Source organism: Schistocerca nitens, chromosome 2 (assembly GCF_023898315.1).
Source record: "Schistocerca nitens isolate TAMUIC-IGC-003100 chromosome 2, iqSchNite1.1, whole genome shotgun sequence".
NCBI classification, from domain to species: Eukaryota; Metazoa; Arthropoda; class Insecta; order Orthoptera; family Acrididae; genus Schistocerca; species Schistocerca nitens.
Window position 1 is genome coordinate 553,770,525 of NC_064615.1, and position 18,747 is coordinate 553,789,271.

Here is an 18,747-nt window from a genome sequence, read left to right on the forward strand (position 1 = left end):
ATGTGAATGTATTTTAATTCACCTGATAGCTCCCGGCCACAGAAATCTGTTTTGTTTTCATTTGACGTGGGAGCTGTACACGAAGAGAAGCAGCGAAATCACTTAACGTAAACACGGGTCACGTGGAGGTTAACCCCCTTCCCACTACAACTCTGTGCAAGCATGATCTGGCAGCTAGGGTGCGCGAGAAAAATTTTTCTCGTTTGCATCTGGCTGCTTGCTGCTACTACCGATACAGCTAACAGCCAAACTTCAAGTAGCGGGAGAAGGTACTGCTTATATGCAAGTTAAATGTGCACGCGCAACAGACCGCTGGCAATTCGTCAAACAAACCTAATGTGAACAGTTGTGACGTCATGCTCATAGCAAGCAGTTTATTGTTACAAAGAATTACAGTCTGCACCCTACGGCCTTTGACATATTTTTGCTATTTGCAGAAGCTTGTGCGTGCATGGTGTTTTGTTGTTGTAAATTGCACATTTCCTTTGCCACTAAACTTTTATTTTTTTCCCTCTCGTTTATATTTTATTGCTGCAGTATCATTCCCCAGTAGCAGGATACAATAACAATCTTTGTTAGAGAATCAATTCTGCTGTCAAAATTACAAAAATTTAACTGAAAGCTAAAACAATGAACATTATATATATATATATATATATATATATATATATATAACAAAGATGATGTGACTTACCAAATGAAAGTGCTTGCAGGTCGACAGACACACAAACAAACACAAACATACACACAGAATTCAAGCTTTCGCTACAAACTGTTGCCTCATCAGGAAAGAGGGAAGGAGAGGGAAAGACGAAAGGATGTGGGTTTTATGGGAGAGGGTAAGGAGTCATTCCAATCCCGGGAGCGGAAAGACTTACCTTAGGGGGAAAAAAGGACGGGTATACACTCGCACACACACACACACACACACACATATCCATCCACACATATACAGACACAAGCAGACATATTTAAAGACAAAGAGTTTGGGCAGAGATGTCAGTCGAGGCAGAAGTGCAGAGGCAAAGATGATGTTGAATGACAGGTGAGGTATGAGTGGCGGCAACTTGAAATTAGCGGAGATTGAGGCCTGGTGGATAACGGGAAGAGAGGATATATTGAAGAGCAAGTTCCCATCTTCGGAGTTCAGATAGGTTGGTGTTAGTGGGAAGTATCCAGATAACCCGGACGGTGTAACACTGTGCCAAGATGTGCTGGCCGTGCACCAAGGCATGTTTAGCCACAGGGTGATCCTCATTACCAACAAACACTGTCTGCCTGTGCCCATTCATGCGAATGGACAGTTTGTTGCTGGTCATTCCCACATAGAATGCGTCACAGTGTAGGCAGGTCAGTTGGTAGATCACATGGGTGCTTTCACACGTGGCTCTGCCTTTGATCGTGTACACCTTCCGGGTTACAGGACTGGAGTAGGTGGTGGTGGGAGGGTGTATGGGACAGGTTTTACACCGGGGACGGTTACAAGGGTAGGAGCCAGAGGGTAGGGAAGGTGGTTTGGGGATTTCATAGGGATGAACTAAGAGGTTACGAAGGTTAGGTGGACGGCGGAAAGACACTCTTGGTGGAGTGGGGAGGATTTCATGAAGGATGGATCTCATTTCAGGGCAGGATTTGAGGAAGTCGTATCCCTGCTGGAGAGCCACATTCAGAATCTGATCCAGTCCCGGAAAGTATCCCGTCACAAGTGGGGCACTTTTGTGGTTCTTCTGTGGGAGGTTCTGGGTTTGAGAGGATGAGGAAGCACTTCCTTTCACGCCGATCACCTGCCACCCTACCTAAAACCTCTTTCCTCATTACCTTAGACAGCTTCATCCTGACCCACAACTTCTTCACTTTTGAACGCCAGACATACCAACAATTAAAGGGAACAGCCATGGGTACCAGCATGGCCCCCTCATACGCCAACCTATTCATGGGTCGCTTAGAGGAAGCCTTCTTGGTTACCCACGCCTGCCAACCCAAAGTTGGTACAGATTTACTGATGACATCTTCATGATCTGGACTCACAGTGAAGAAGAACTCCAGAATTTCCTCTCCAACCTCAACTCCTTTGGTTCCATCAGATTCACCTGGTCCTACTCCAAATCCCATGCCACTTTCCTTGATGTTGACCTCCACCTGTCCAATGGCCAGCTTCACACGTCCGTCCACATCAAACCCACCAACAAGCAACAGTACCTCCATTACGACAGCTGCCACCCATTCCACATCAAACGGTCCCTTCCCTACAGCCTAGGTCTTCGTGGCAAACGAATCTGCTCCAGTCCGGAATCCCTGAAGCATTACACCAACAACCTGACAACAGCTTTCGCATCCCGCAACTACCCTCCCGACCTGGTACAGAAGCAAATAACCAGAGCCACTTCCTCATCCTCTCAAACCCAGAACCTCCCACAGAAGAACCACAAAAGTGCCCCACTTGTGACAGGATACTTTCCGGGACTGGATCAGATTCTGGATGTGGCTCTCCAGCAGGGATACGACTTCTTCAAATCCTGCCCTGAAATGAGATCCATCCTTCATGAAATCCTCCCCACTCCACCAAGAGTGTCTTTCCGCCGTCCACCTAACCTTCGTAACCTCTTAGTTCATCCCTATGAAATCCCCAAACCACCTTCCCTACCCTCTGGCTCCTACCCTTGTAACTGCCCCTGGTGTAAAACCTGTCCCATACACCCTCCCACCACCACCTACTCCAGTCCTGTAACCCAGAAGGTGTACACGATCAAAGGCAGAGCCACGTGTGAAAGCACCCACGTGATCTACCAACTGACCTGCCTACACTGTGACGCATTCTATGTGGGAATGACCAGCAACAAACTGTCCATTCGCATGAATGGGCACAGGCAGACAGTGTTTGTTGGTAATGAGGATCACCCTGTGGCTAAACATGCCTTGGTGCACGGCCAGCACATCTTGGCACAGTGTTACACCGTCCGGGTTATCTGGATACTTCCCACTAACACCAACCTATCTGAACTCCGGAGATGGGAACTTGCTCTTCAATATATCCTCTCTTCCCGTTATCCACCAGGCCTCAATCTCCACTAATTTCAAGTTGCCGCCACTCATACCTCACCTGTCATTCAACAACATCTTTGCCTCTGCACTTCTGCCTCGACTGACATCTCTGCCCAAACTCTTTGTCTTTAAACATGTCTGCTTGTGTCTATATATGTGTGGATGGATATGTGTGTGTGCGCGCGAGTGTATACCCGTCCTTTTTTCCCCCTAAGTTAAGTCTTTCTGCTCCCGGGATTGGAATGACTCCTTACCCTCTCCCTTAAAACCCACATCCTTTCGTCTTTCCCTTTCCTTCCCTCTTTCCTGATGAGGCAACTGTTTGTTGCGAAAGCTTGAATTCTGTGTGTATGTTTGTGTGTCTGTCGACCTGCCAGCACTTTTTGGTAAGTCACATCATCTTTGTTTTTAGATATATTTTTCCTACGTGGAATGTTTCCCTCTCTCTCTCTCTCTCTATATATATATATATATATATATATATATATATATATATATATAATGAGTAGATATAATGAGTACATCAAACAACGGAATCCACGAAACCAACCACGCACCAAATTATTTGCTTTTATGATGTGCCATCCTGTATCTCAACATTGGGCAGCGACCTGTGACAAACCCTTGTGCACAGTTCCAGTTAAGTGCTTCTACAAGCTTTCGGAGCCAGTGGCTTCTTCCTCAGGTAGAAGAGGGGTGAAGGGGAAGGAAGAGGGGTGAAGGGGAAGGAAGAGGGGTGAAGGGGAAGGAAGAGGGGTGATGGGGAAGGAAGAGGGGTGAAGGGGAAGGAAGAGGGGTGAAGGGGAAGGAAGAGGGGTGAAGGGGAAGGAAGAGGGGTGAAGGGGAAGGAAGAGGGGTGAAGGGGAAGGAAGAGGGGTGAAGGGGAAGGAAGAGGGGTGAAGGGGAAGAGGGGTGAAGGGGAAGGAAGAGGGGTGAAGGGGAAGGAAGAGGGGTGAAGGGGAAGGACTACGGAGGTTTAAAGAAAGGGGTACAGTCCAGAAAAGTCACCCGGAATCCCGGGTCAGGGGAGACTTACTGGATGGGATGAGAAGGAAAGACTCATTGCTGGAGACTGTACCAGACAAGATTTGAAAACCTGAGAGCTTAAAGGTGGAAGCCAGGGTAATATGCAAGACATTATTACTAAATCACCATGCATGAGTTAAGAGTGAAAAGCTAAGGATATTGTACGTAACACAACTGGGACGGGGACAGCAGAGGGTGTATACAAACACACAATATCCTGTAGCAGAGCATGCTGTACATCACAGACATAACCTTGGTGCCTGTTTCACCACACGCACCATCTTTGTTCTTCCCCGTGACACCAGTTTCTCAGAACTCCGCAGGTAGCAACTAGCACTACATGTCGTCGGTTCTCGCCACCAACCTGGCCTTAATTTACGTTAATTCCTTCCATGTCAGCATTTATTCACACTAACTATTTCCTCACTCCATTTTAGTTTTCTACATCTTTCATTTTCCGATGTCTATTTTTTGCCGTCCCACCCCTGATACATACAATGCACTTATCTTTTCACTATTATTAACTCTTGAGCTTTTCACTTTTACTAACTCGTACACGATGTTTTAGTAGTAATCACTGTCTTGCATATTATCCTGTCTTCCACAGGTTTTCAAATCTCGTCCCATGCAGTTCCCAACAATGAGTCTTTCCTTCTCATCCCGTCTGGTAAATCTCTCCTGACCTGGGGTTCTGGGCGACTTTCCTGAACCGTGTACCTGCCACCACTTGGTGAGTAGATGTTTTCATCTATCCGTTCATGTTATGTTTGAATGTCTTCTTTTCTTGACAAACCCCTTACCTTAGTTCTGTTGGATTCATATTGCAATGGTACAGTGCGAAAACCGCAACTCTTACTATTTTAATTGAAAACAAGAATGATGAAAATTCCTTACTTAACCACAGGGTAATTTTTCTGTGAAAGCTGTGTGTAATGAATGAGTTTTAAAGGATTTCGATGTATAGTTAAATATTGAATCCACTGAAGGTATTACTTACAGACACCTGCTACACTGATAACAAGCCTATCAACTACAGAATCCACGAAGCCAACCATGTGCAGCATTTTCTCTTGTTTTATGATGAGGCATTCTATATCCCACCAGCATTTAGCAGTGACATATGAAAAATCTGTGTGTGTTAGTTGCAGTATGTATGGAGCTTAACAGTCTTATACTTCTCGCGCCAAATCCCGCAACTTGGCTCCAGATCTGTTCTGTTGGGTTCATACTGTAATGGTACAGTAGCAAATGTAAAAATTCAGCTTTTGTATGATGAGCTCAATAATGTGAAAATGATTGTTCCTTATGTTTCTACGATACTCGTCTACCTCTGTGGTATAAAATGGACATAGTCCAAATAAAGAGGATTTGGTTTTCCATTTTTGCCTTAAAAAATTAAATTGTTTTGTTTTGTAAATTTAAACAACTTTTATGAACAGTTTTTAATAAAAAATCGATAATTAAGAATTGTATTTGGAATGGAAACAGGACTCTCGCATCCAACATGTAATTAGAAACAAGACGACGTGCAATATTCATAAAACATGATGAGATTTATGATTATGAGATGTAGGTATTTCAAATTGAACCAGAAAAAGAATTGTAACTGGAGAGATTTGAACCAACGAATGAATAACCACATTTTATTCACATTTTTTTTTTTCTTTTCTAAACTCTCTATCAGTTCCTAATTTTCAACATCATCCCATAGCATCATATACCACATGCTGAGATTCTCATCTTTTCTGTTGCTCGGACAGTCATGTTTCACTACCATGCAGTGCAGATTTCAATTATGCCATCAACTGCACTGCACATTGTCTCTATTGTTTTATTAACTGCATTGTCTAAAAGACTGGGAAAATTTCAAAGCCAGTTATCTCTGTAAATTTATGAAAAACATTAAGAACTGCCTATTTCTCGGCACTTTTTAACCGTGTTCCCACGTGTGTATCTCACTACGGAACAGATAGCAGCCTCAGCCATTTTCATACTGCACATTAACAGTGTGACAATCAGCACAACGCTGCAGAGGCTGCGACTGTACACAATTTTTTAAACAAAAAGTACGTAGCTAAAGCGTGATTAAGAAAAATGTTGATTGCTATTAATACATTTGAACATTTTAAAGTCTGATTTAACATAACTTAGTAATAAGGGAAATACGGAAGCGTCCGATCCCGCCCGTCTGCTTTGACCCATGACGTCACAAATATGGCGGAAACAAAAACAAACACACACACTTTCCACAAGAAGCCTAATGACACTAACGGGACAAGCGCGGGAAATGGGGTGTTTTGGGTGGGGGGCAAACTAAATATAAACAAATATAGACGCCTTGCGTAGCTACAACGTGTAAGTGAAGACAGCCATGCATGAATACCCACCCACCTCCCCAGGGGTCGTAACCCCTGCAACCCATAGACGATAAAGATGCTTCAGTAGCTGATTAGTGTTTTTTGTCTTTTAAAAAAAATCTCACGGATAGAACGAACAGATCAGAAAGATAAATATAATAAACTAAAACAGAAATTGGAGGAAACAGATCATTAAAATAAGTAATAAGTGTTTTTAAATTAAAAAAAAATCTCACGAGATAGAACGAACAGATCAGAAAAGTAAAAAAATAAGATAAAACAGAACTGGAGACAGCCACACTCAAACCAAACTCCGCGCTGTCATGACGTCACACACAACAACACCCTTACGTCACGGGTCAAAGTCGACGCGTTGGGATCGGACGCTTCTGTCGACCTGTAATAAGATATCTAATACATAAGTAGAACCTACTTCCAAAAGCGTAACTCCAGCGTACGTGCGCTGAGGCTTCTGACCAACCACTGTGTTTGTGTTTGTTTACATCAGGTTTATTCTTATGATGAACGGATTATAATGTTCATGATAAAACAGGCATGTGAAGCATAAAATTTACAAACTTGTACCAGCAAGGGTACTATCCCAAGGCAAATGCCATTTGTCTGACAATCCTGGAGGTACTGCCTTTTCATGTGAAGCTACTCAATAACTACTGATAACCTAATTAACAAATTATTCCAAAGAACTCACCTTGTTGTTACACGGTATTGCAATATCCACAAAACGTAATGGGGAATCAGTATTACACAGGGCTATAACAGGAATATTGACATAAGATGCCTCTGTTATGGGCTGATGGTCAACTGCAGGATCTGTTACAATCAGAAGACGTGGTTCACGGAAGGCAGCCTGGAAGAAAAAAGATCATACTTCCGATTTGGTACTTCGTGATTAAAACAGTGTTCAACAAGAGATGAAAAGATTGTTTCTAATACTATAGTTAGCATATAGTTCATATTCCACATGTGAATGCGTGCACTAGACTCACTGGATTAACAACTATCCAAAAATCATTGTGGCTGGTTTAAATGAAGAGGGACAAACACACTGCCTTTACTAAGCAGTGTTATCACATTCAAGACAAATTGGAAAAGCATTGATTGGTTATGGCTTGTCTGGCTTAAAGGGGGAAGAACGTCAAAAATTTAAAAAATTGATTTTTCAAAAATATACCTACTTAGCAGTGCACCTCTTCCTGCATAGTTTGATGTATAAAACATATACTTGAGAGATTATAAGGCACATTCGTTGGTCTTAAGTGTACCAAGATGCAGCACCACACCCCTCTGCACAGCATTTTTCTGTCATTTGTAAGTGTATTTCGATCTGTAGAATTCAAATGTTTATATTTGCACCAGAGATTGTCATACGCTAAACAAAGGACTATTCATATCAATACTTTCTCTGCTGGTATCAATGTGCATTGTTTTGATCGCGGATTTTGGTTTTTCTCCGTTTTGAAAGGCTTGCAATGTGGTGGTGTGAATTTCGGAACGATTTTCATTTGGCTGTGTTGTTTTGTGCTCGCTTGTGTAATTTTACGGCACAAGGTGCCCAGAATTTCTCGCTTCAATTTTAAACAATGTCACCAGGGCAACAGATACACAGCAAAGGGTGCTACAACAAATGTTACACCAGTGGCTCAAGACAGCAACCTCTCTGTGCCGGCAAACAAACCACCACCGAATGCTTCAAGAAGGAAACTTGTTTTTTGTACTGATGAAAATGGAGGCTGTGAATCTGAAGGTTCATATAATAGTATTGTTGATGTTAACATGCTATCACAGTAAATATTGGACAATGTTTAGTACCTGGCAAATAAGAGGACACTTCATTGAATGGTGATGTTACACAATCTGTAGGCACTGGCGAAGTGCTTGATGAAGTCTTGAACAAATTTTGTCATAGTTGGGAGAAAGGGATTTCAGATCATGAATGTAATATGAACTACAAAGGCTCAAGTGGAGGTATGGAAGTTCAGGGAGTTGTCAGCATCTTTATCAGATCTGTTGTCTCCCATGGCCTGTGATATGTGAAGTTCCTCAGTGATAGTGATAGTAAAGCTTTCCTTGAGGTTCAAAAATGTGCTTCATATCAAGCTGAGGCTTCTGCAGAAGTTAGAATGTGTGGGACACGTACAGAAAAGACTTGGTGCTAAACTTAGCACCCCAAGACAAGATTTGTCAGGGAAAAAAAAAAATTATCTGATGGGAAGGGAATAAAAGGGAGAGGGCAACTGATAGATGCAGAAATTAACAAGCTATGGGCATATTATGGCTTGGCAATAAGAAGGAACACAGTGGACTTGAAAAATATGAAGCAAGCAGTCTGGGCCATGTACTTCCACAAAATGTCTACAGACAATAACCCTATCCACAACCAGTGCCCAAAAAGAAGTGAATCATTGTGTGGCTACCAAAGGTCAATTGCTGGTGGTGAATATCACATGAATTCTCTACCAACTACTGTAATAAGAGTCATAAAATCTATATTCAGGGAACTTGTTAATGAAAACTTATTGAAGAGATGTGTTCATGCCAGACCCAAAACCCATATGTTTTAACCAATGGGTATGGGAAAGATTGCCAAAAACCATTTTTGTGGGAAGAAATACACTTGCCATTGGTGTTTCTGATGCAGTTTCATGTTTTAATAATGGTGTGCAAAGCAGGAAATAAGTTTTAGAGAAGATGGCAATTAAGCCCAGAGTGAACTGCGTCAAAGCTTTGTATCCAATAGAGAGAGCGTGTAGTGAAAGCGGATAATATTTTTGGAGGTGGTAAAATCAAGAAGAATGCATCATAGGAATGTGAAAAGGAAGAAAACTGATTTCGAAAATGAAAAAGGAAGTGCTACTGGTGCTGGACAGTTCTAATAGTATGACAAGTACAAGCAGAAAGTTTAACAGCCACTTTCCACAAAACACTTAGGTACATGTAACATCCTAAATAAATATCCTATTAGGCCTACTTTAAAACTTGGTATGCATATTAAATGCAAACTCCTTAATACAATACTGAAATTTTCCAAAGCTATTAAAAACTGTGGTAAAAATTGAGATAATTATCTATAAAATTTGAGTTATTTCTAAACATGAAGTTTAAAATGTAACAGCTCACTCATTTTTTCATAAATTAAATTGTAGAGTTTCATACACCTGTTAAGTATGGTTTGTATGCTGTGCAAAATTCATCTAAGAAGATCCTTCATGGTCATGCTCACAAAGTTTTATGAATTTGTAAAAGTACACACAGTGGAAATAGAAATGTCATATGGTTCCTCCCTGCTCCAAGCAGGCCTGCTTGACATCCTCCCCCCCAAATCTTAAGTCGTACACTGACAATTTTGGTTTATCATATGCATTACAAAGTTGACAACATTCACTGTACTGAAACTATAACAGAGAACAAAGGTAAATATAGCAACAGCATTAACAAAGTATTCTGTATGCAGAAAATGTTAAGTGCCACATGACAAAATATGTATTGACTCATCAGACTGTATCATACAGTTTTGAAAGCCATAATATTCCAGAGATCACGAAAAAGACACCTGAATTTGGTTGGTGAAGGCTCCTGGGGTGAAACGACCAGCAATAGGTGTTGCACCAGTGTGAGCTGCAAACTTCAAAACCGCACGCTGGCCGTAGTTACGAGATGAAATTACAAACACTTCGGACGGATGCTCAATTGCAACAATGGCACGAGCAGCCAGAAGTAATTTTTCCCACGTTTTCCTCAGGTTGATAATGTGCACACCTGTTTGCAAACACAAATACTACCTTCAATCAAGAGAAAAATTGTACGACACCAGAAATGCACCAAAACTATTACTCGCAACAAATATCTTCAAATTGCAATGAAATATTTTACAACAATTTACTTACCATCACTTCGCCGCTTATACACATACTGCTCCATCTGATAATCTACGTTCTCGGTACCAATATGTGTAAAAGCAGCCAACATTTTCGTGACATCGTCTTCTTTTAAGCTCAAAACTTCTAAACCTCCCGACATCTTCACGTTTTAATAAGAGCAACGATTAAACCTGCGTAAAAAACTTCAACGTAAATGTGAAAACAGTACACACACGTGATTAACAACTTATACGACAATTACGGTTCTGCTGTTACGAAATATAGTACTGTGTTACAATTAAATATTTCAATACTTATTATTTATTAAAATATTTCAGAAATGATAATGCTGCGACAAGTATCTTTAATAAATCTCACTCTTACGTGAATCAATGCCACCTGGGAGACACCTCCATGTGAAAAGGAAGCGGATATGAAAACAACGAGGATTTTGGTCAAAGAATATACACGAGGATATATCACACGTAGGGCTTGTTCTAGACAATGAAACTCTTTGACAAGTTAAGCCGAGTTTCCACAGGCAAAAGCCAGAAGTCTCGTCCACTCCCAACGATCTATCGGCGCAAATGTCTGCGTGAATCACATTCACGCAGAAAAGTCGTTGTTTATGAACTGGACATTTGTGCGATGCGCCAAGAACCTGTAAGCTGGAGTTGAAGATTGGAGCGAAGTTGCTCAAATCACATCTGCGCAGACAAGATGGAGTGTGGGGACAGAAGATCGCCGCACATCTGTCGCACGAAACGTGTTTCAGTCAGCTGTTTGTTCAGTATAGTGTTTCTCCTCAGTGTGTGCAGATACACGTCAGTCCTCCATAGAGTTCATTGCCAAATTTATCAAAATGTAAAGGGATTGTAGCGACGCTGCCGCGCGCTAATTCAAGCTCGCCAGTGTGTGTGTGTGTGCTGTGCGCGTGTGTCAGTACAGTGATGTAGCGACGCTGTGTAGTTCCGCGCCCAGCCTCTAGAGGCGCTGTGTTTTATAACTTTTATATACGTTCTGTTTCTTATGATTATTATTCCTTGTTTTTTAGAGTTAGTGAGTAGTTCCTTGTCTCCTGACTTGTGTGGACGGATACTATTTTCTCTCCGAATTACAGAAGTTTCCGAGGATTGAGGATCCTCTGTATAGATCGGAAGCAAAATTTTATAGCTCCGAACTGTCCACGCATGCCGGGCGTCGTCAGATACGCGCCGCAATAAAGTTATTATTACTCAACTGAAGGTCTTCATTCTTCCGAATCACGTCAAGCAAAAGTCGGACAGCCACCAGTTTAGCTGTACCCGACAAGTGGTGACCCCGACGTGATTCAAGCAGAGACCGACGTGATTAAGAAGAAGCAGTCGTGAGCTACGCAAGTAACGAGCACATAATGACCGAACAGCAGGCCGTCTCCAGGATTGCAGTCCGTTTGCCGCCGTTCTGGCCCGACAACCCAGTACTCTGGTTTGCGCAGGCAGAGGCAAGTTTTAGCTGCGCTGGAATAACGGTCGAAGCAACTAAATTTGCGCTGATTGTGAGCCAACTCGACCAACGTTATGCAGCCGAGGTGCAGGACATAATCACAGCACCGCCCGAGGCTGGAGCTTATGCCAGGCTAAAATCAGAGTTGATTCGACGGGTTGCCGCGTCACAAGAGGACCGGATACGTCAGGTTCTGACACAGGAAGAAATTGGCGACAGGAAGCCTTCCCAATATCTGCGACATCTACGCAGCAAGGTTGACACCGTTACTGTGCCAGACAGTCTGCTCAGAACGCTGTGGAGCAGTAGGTTGCCGCCGCAAATAAAAGCCATAATCGCCTCACAAACGGACATGCCGCTGGATGACGTGGCGCAGCTAGCAGACCGGATTCAGGACGCGATCACACCGGCTCCGGTCAGCGCAGTCGCGGCGTTGGACAACAGTGCAAACAGTACCGCGTCTGTGGCACGAGCCGACCATGATTCTCTCGCTGCCAAGGTTGAGTTTTTGTGCGCCCAGGTCAGTGCGCTGCTAGCACGGGACGACGACAATAATAGAAGAAGTCGATACAGACGGCGGCGTTCGAGAAGCAGATCTTCCGGCAGTACTACCACTCCGCAAGGCGAGGTACCGTTGTGCTGGTACCACCGACGATTCGGCGATCAGGCAAGGAAGTGCACATCGCCATGCTCGCACCCAAACGCCACCGGCGGTCGACAATAGGCGCAACCGACTGCCAGTTATCCTCCAAGCGCCTGTTCGTTACCGATAGGAGTTCCGGCGTTAAGTTTTTAATTGACACTGGGTCGGACCTGAGTATCATACCACGAACAGCCATACATCGTTGCCGGCCGCCAACTGCCTTCCGTCTGACGGCTGCCAACAATTCTTCCATCGCAACATATGGCACACAGAGGATGGAGCTTAATCTCGGCCTACGTCGCGCGTACGAGTGGAATTTTACAGTTGCTGACGTCACGGAGGCGATCGTCGGGGCTGATCTCCTCGCGCACTACCACCTGCTGCCGGACGTCGCGAACGCACGCTTGGTAGACAGCGTCACTGGCTTAGCTGTCACGGGTTTCCGTCGCAACACCGCAACGCACAGTGCCAAGTTGGTCCATGCTACGGAGGGTGAGTACACTGAATTACTGCTTAACTATCCGAACTTGACCAGGCCGCCCGGCGCTCCCAGGTTCATACCACATGACACGGTGCATCACATTCAAACGACTGATGGTCCCCCAGTAGCATGCCGACCTAGGCGTCTCGCTCCGGACAGATTGAAGATAGCGAAGGCAGAATTCGACGCCATGATTCGCGAGGGCATAATGCGGCCATCTAAGAGCCCGTGGTCCTCCGCATTACATCTTGTTCCGAAGAAGGGTGGAGCTTGACGCCCATGCGGTGACTACCGTGCGCTTAACGCGCGAACGGTGCCGGACAGATATCCCGTTTCGTTACTGAGGGATTATAATCACGCTTTACATGGTGCCACGGTGTTCACAGTCCTGGACTGCGCTAAAGCATATACACAGATTCCGGTGGCCAATGACGACATCCCAAAGACTGCAATAATAACGCCTTTCGGTTTATTTGAAAGTAAATTTATGACTTTCGGTTTACGCAATGCCGCTCAGACCTGGCAAAGGTTTATAGACTCGGTTCTCCAGGGGCTGCCGTTCTGTTTCGCCTACCTGGACGATGTGCTAGTGTTCTCTGCTGACCACGATCAACACCGACAACACCTGCGAGAGATTTTCGAGTGATTGGAGCGTTACGGTGTCGTCTTGAACGTGGACAAGTGTGTTTTTGGGCAGTCAGAGGTGACATTTCTTGGCCATAAGATTTCTGCTGAAGGCTCTCTTCCTCTGTCCGAGAAGGTGGACGCTATCTTGCAGCTACCCCGACCAACTACAATCAAAGAATTACGTCGTTTTTTGGGGATGCTCAATTTTTATCGACGACACCTTCCTCACGCTGCGGAGCTGCAGGAACCTTTGACGGCGGCATTATCAGGCCCTAAAGTAAATAGCAAGTCTCTGATACAGTGGACAGAGGACATGTGTTCTGCGTTCGAGGCAACAAAGAGGAGTATGGCCGACGCGGCGCTTCTCGCACACCCACGACTCGACGCGCCATTAGCAATTGTCGTAGATGCGAGCCAGACGGCGATCGGTGCCGCGTTACAACAATGGTCCGACAACGCATGGCAGCCACTGGCGTATTATTCCCACAAGCTTTCGCCTGCACAGAGAAAATGGAGCACATACGACCGTGAACTCCTGGCAGTATACCAAGCAGTGAAATATTTTCGCCCTCAAGTGGAAGCGCGAACTTTCACGGTATATACAGACCACAAACCACTCACTTTCGCCTTCCGTCGGAATAGTGTCAACTGCTCTCCCCGTCAATTTCATCACCTTGAGTTCGTGGCCCAGTTTACTACCGACATTAGACATATTTCTGGGATCGACAACATTGTTGCGGATTGCCTTTCACGGATCAGCAGTGTTTCCAGTAACATAGACTTTCCTGCACTGGCACAGGCACAGAGAGACGACGAAGAACTCCTTGCCTATGTTAAAGACACGGCTTCAGCATTGCAACTGAAACTTGTTGATGTTCCGGGGGAGGACACACAGCTATACTGCGACGTTTCTCGCGGCCGACCTCGTCCCTTTCTGACGCCGGCTTTTAGAAGGCAAGCCTTTGATACGGTACATGGATTGTCCCATCCAGGGGTACGCCCGACATTCCGCCTAGTATCGCAACGTTTCGTGTGGCCAGGCATGCAAAAAGACTGCCGCGAGTGGGTCCAATCTTGTCTTCAGTGCCAACGCTGCAAGATTAACCGCCATGTACACGCACCGATCGGCGATTTTCCGGATACCACCGCCCGCTTTGCCCACGTTCATTTGGATGTAGTCGGACCACTTCCACCTTCGAACGGGCAAAGATATCTGTTTACAATGATCGACCGTTTTACGCGTTGGCCGGAGGCAGTGCCGGTGGATAATATCACAGCAGACACATTAGCTTCCGCTTTTGCAATGACTTGGTTGGCAAGATTTGGATGCCCACTACATATTACCACTGACCGCGGACGGCAATTTGAATCAGACCTGTTCTCACAGCTGGCCAAGTTTTGTGGTTACACCCACCATAAGACCACAAGTTATCACCCAGCAAGCAATGGAATGATCGAACGCTGGCACCGTTGTTTGAAGGCCGCGCTGATGTGCCACGAAGAAACCTGGACAACCGCACTACCAGTGGTCTTGTTAGGCTTACGGACGACTTTCAAACCAGACCTGGGGTCGTCAGCGGCAGAACTGGTTTACGGAGAGACACTGCGCCTTCCTGGTGACTTTGTAGACGCTGATGCCACGGAGACAGTTGCTACTGGCCAGCCGGATTTCTTGCGACGATTGAGGGACCATGTATCAAAGATTCGCCCTCCGAAAGCCACACGTCATGGCAAGCCGCCCACTTTCGTGCACCAGGACCTGGAACAATGTCGTCACGTCATGCTCCGCACTGAGGGCGTTAAACCGCCTCTACAAGCTCCTTATTCTGGTCCATATGAAGTGCTACGGCGCAGTGCCCACACCATGGATATCCTAGTGAACGGCAAAACGACGACTGTCGCGTTGAATCGGGTTAAACCTGCATATGTTTTTCCTGACACCCCACTAGCGGCACCTCGTCGTAGGCGTCCACCTACCGCTGTTCCAGACACTGACGCCACATCTCTGGCGCCGGCTCTTCAACTTTCGCCGCCCAACGCAGCACAACATCCGCCTCCTGACGTTGTTCCTCCTCCTCCGACGAGGACGACCCGTTCTGGACGTCGGGTGCACTTTCCGGCGCGGTATCTCGACGCCGACGCTCCGCTTCCGCCCGGGGGGCTGATGTAGCGACGCTGCCGCGCGCAAATTCAAGCTCGCCAGTGTGTGTGTGTGTGCTGTGCGCGTGTGTCAGTACAGTGATGTAGCGACGCTGTGTAGTTCCGCGCCCAGCCTCTAGAGGCGCTGTGTTTTATAACTTTTATATACGTTCTGTTTCTTATGATTATTATTCCTTGTTTTTTAGAGTTAGTGAGTAGTTCCTTGTCTCCTGACTTGTGTGGACGGATACTATTTTCTCTCCGAATTACAGAAGTTTCCGAGGATTGAGGATCCTCTGTATAGATCGGAAGCAAAATTTTATAGCTCCGAACTGTCCACGCATGCCGGGCGTCGTCAGATACGCGCCGCAATAAAGTTATTATTACTCAACTGAAGGTCTTCATTCTTCCGAATCACGTCAAGCAAAAGTCGGACAGCCACCAGTTTAGCTGTACCCGACAGGATCATTCACACTCATGGATAATTATGAGCAGTGAATACGGCGGTAGAGACCAGAAGGCATCTACTCATGTTTCTTTAACAGAGAAATTACAAGTGATTGACACTATGGGAAACTGGGAACCGGTGATAAAGAATCGTTGCTGACTGTTTACCACAAAGAGCTAAGCAAAGTAGCGAAATTTATTCGATCTGTCGCTGAGGGATTGCTAGTATACTGTTGTTCAGTACCGCGCTATGCCATAATCTTTTGAGTGATGTAGCGCTATGGGAGCAGATGTTATAGATGTCGAGTGGCCTTGCCAGTATTCAAGGGTACTGAGGACACTGAAATGAATAGCGGCACTTTAGTCGGTGTCGCAAAAAATAAATTGAAATGAGTTGCCTTAACCGCGATCCTCGATGTGTTTTTGTTGAATGTGTATTTATTTTGAGTGTTAGTAATAATGATACTTTTAGTCTTGGTAATGGATGGTTGAGAACTGCCATTGTAAGAACAGGTACTTCTGCTTCTATTGGTGCCAGGTTGGAGAGAGTTTTGATTCCTGTGATTTTTTAATCAGAGTGAAATAACAAAATGGAAGGAACACATTACTGAAATCGCATGCTCTAATGTATAAATAACATCTCATACTGCAGAACATATTTCTGTTACATGAATAAGAAATTCCCAAAATTGTTACAAACATGAAGAAGGAAAAGAAAATTGCTTATATCTAGTTTCAAACCTACGTTCTTCTGCTCAACAACACATGTCTAACCACATAACCTCATGAAATGCACAGAAAACACAGTTTAAAAATTGTTCCTACTAAATTTTCTTAGGACATTTACAGACACAATGGTATTGACACTTTTTATGATAAATTGAACTTATAGTTATACATCTTCATTGCACCTTTGCCTTAAAATGATATCGGTCATAACTTGCAAGTTGTAATGCAGAAACAACCGATCATAGCTCGCAAGTTACAATGCAGGAACGATCGAAATATTATGAATTCGATATGGCGGCTCAAAAGTAGCGAGTGAGGGACGTAATGTGACTAACTTCCGATATAAGCTGAGTGCCAGACATACTTCTAATTTTTAGTCACACATGTCAATTGCCACTGAAATTTCTTTTCTGCACCAACAGATGGCAGGCGAGCAGTAGATTGGAACTGTTGTCATGTGAACACATCACATTTGCAGCGATCTATTGCATGCACAGATGTCTTCACAGACAGATTGTTGTGTATGGAAGAGCCTATAGACATGCATCCCCCTATCACACTTGCATAAGTTAACTTACATGTAGAAACACCCTTCTTGCAAACTGTAATGCCAACCTACGCATGAGAATGAAAGTTGAAAGGCGTTCTAATTTCTTGTTTCTACCCCCAACGTCACCTACGATCTACAATAATTGCCAATTGGTGGATCACCTCTCGTTTTTCTCTGGTTCGTTCGATGGCACATATCTAGAACCGTTTGTTTATGTGTGTGTAAAGTTTCTGCAATGCCAAAATAATGAGCCTGGTCTTCAACTAAAATGACAAAAGTTCTTAAACAGTATGATATAAATATTATAGGCATAGCTCATAATTAAGCCTATAGATGCTGAATAGTAACTATTTTTATTGCCCTAGTTCACAAGCGAAAACTAACGTCAGAACTGATAAACTGCAATGTCATCAACATTTTGAAACAGAGAATAAATGAATATAAAGAACTCAACCATTTGACCAAAGGATAGTTAAGATTTAATTTGGTGTTCTTAACTGGCACCTCCCATGAGGTCCCTCTGCAACTATGCAGAAGTCCAAGAATGTGCAAGATCTTATGTGTCTCTTGCTGCATGTGTCACTGGATTCTCTTTCTTCCTTTGCGGTCTTGGCTGATTTGTTGGGGGTATCTTGGCTGCCAGACACTCATTAGTGCAGTAGCCCTCTCCTCTTGCTGTTGTGAAAGCACATATGTAGAGAGCACATATGCAGGTTTAACCTGTTTCCATACACTATCATGGACTAGTCGTTCCACTCTGTTTAAAACATGTGTTCACCACATCTTAACTTGTGGAAAGGTCCCAAGTATGGAGATTGCAGCAGCACACACACAGCGTCAGTTTGAAACATCACATGCGAGCATGTCACAATGTGCATGTGCAGAAACAACTTTCTTACTCCATGACGTAATGTCATAGCCAGGTGTAGCTTGACTATATGCAGCTTCACTTGCTGTGACATGTTCAACATTTCTGGTTCCATATGCATCTGCTTTTCTGAAAAGAACTTTGAAAGCAGCCGCAACTTTTCTCCATAAACGATTTCAGCTGTCAGTGCTCCAATGAACAGTTTAAGTGCTGTGTGTAGTCCTAACAAAACTAGTGGTAATGGTGCTGTCCAACAATTATCATGACACATAAGTGTGGCCTTCAGATTTCTCCCCTCTTCTATTGTTTGTGGGATGATAGCTTGGTGTATGATGGTGATGGAATCCAAATCATCTAGACAGCTCCAGAAATATTATTGATTTATATTGTCATCCCTGGTCTGTTGTGATATGTCCAGGACAATGGAATCGTGAAATCTACATAGTCATGAATGCCCTTGCTGTCATCTCATATG

General features: G+C 44.3%; 1 protein-coding gene across 1 annotated transcript in view; it reads right to left on the reverse strand.

The window, feature by feature from the left end:
- LOC126236576 (40S ribosomal protein SA) overlaps window positions 1-10,817 on the reverse strand; it is a 29,074-nt gene extending 18,257 nt beyond the window's left edge. Inside the window, exons 1-4 of the mRNA XM_049945989.1 lie at window positions 10,688-10,817; window positions 10,331-10,494; window positions 9,997-10,202; window positions 7,135-7,293 (exon numbers count right to left, since the gene is read on the reverse strand). Of these exons, the coding sequence (XP_049801946.1) occupies window positions 7,135-7,293; window positions 9,997-10,202; window positions 10,331-10,463 (498 nt within the window). The 5' untranslated portion in view covers window positions 10,464-10,494; window positions 10,688-10,817. The remainder of the gene's footprint in view (window positions 1-7,134; window positions 7,294-9,996; window positions 10,203-10,330; window positions 10,495-10,687) is intronic.
- Window positions 10,818-18,747: the final 7,930 nt, after the last annotated feature.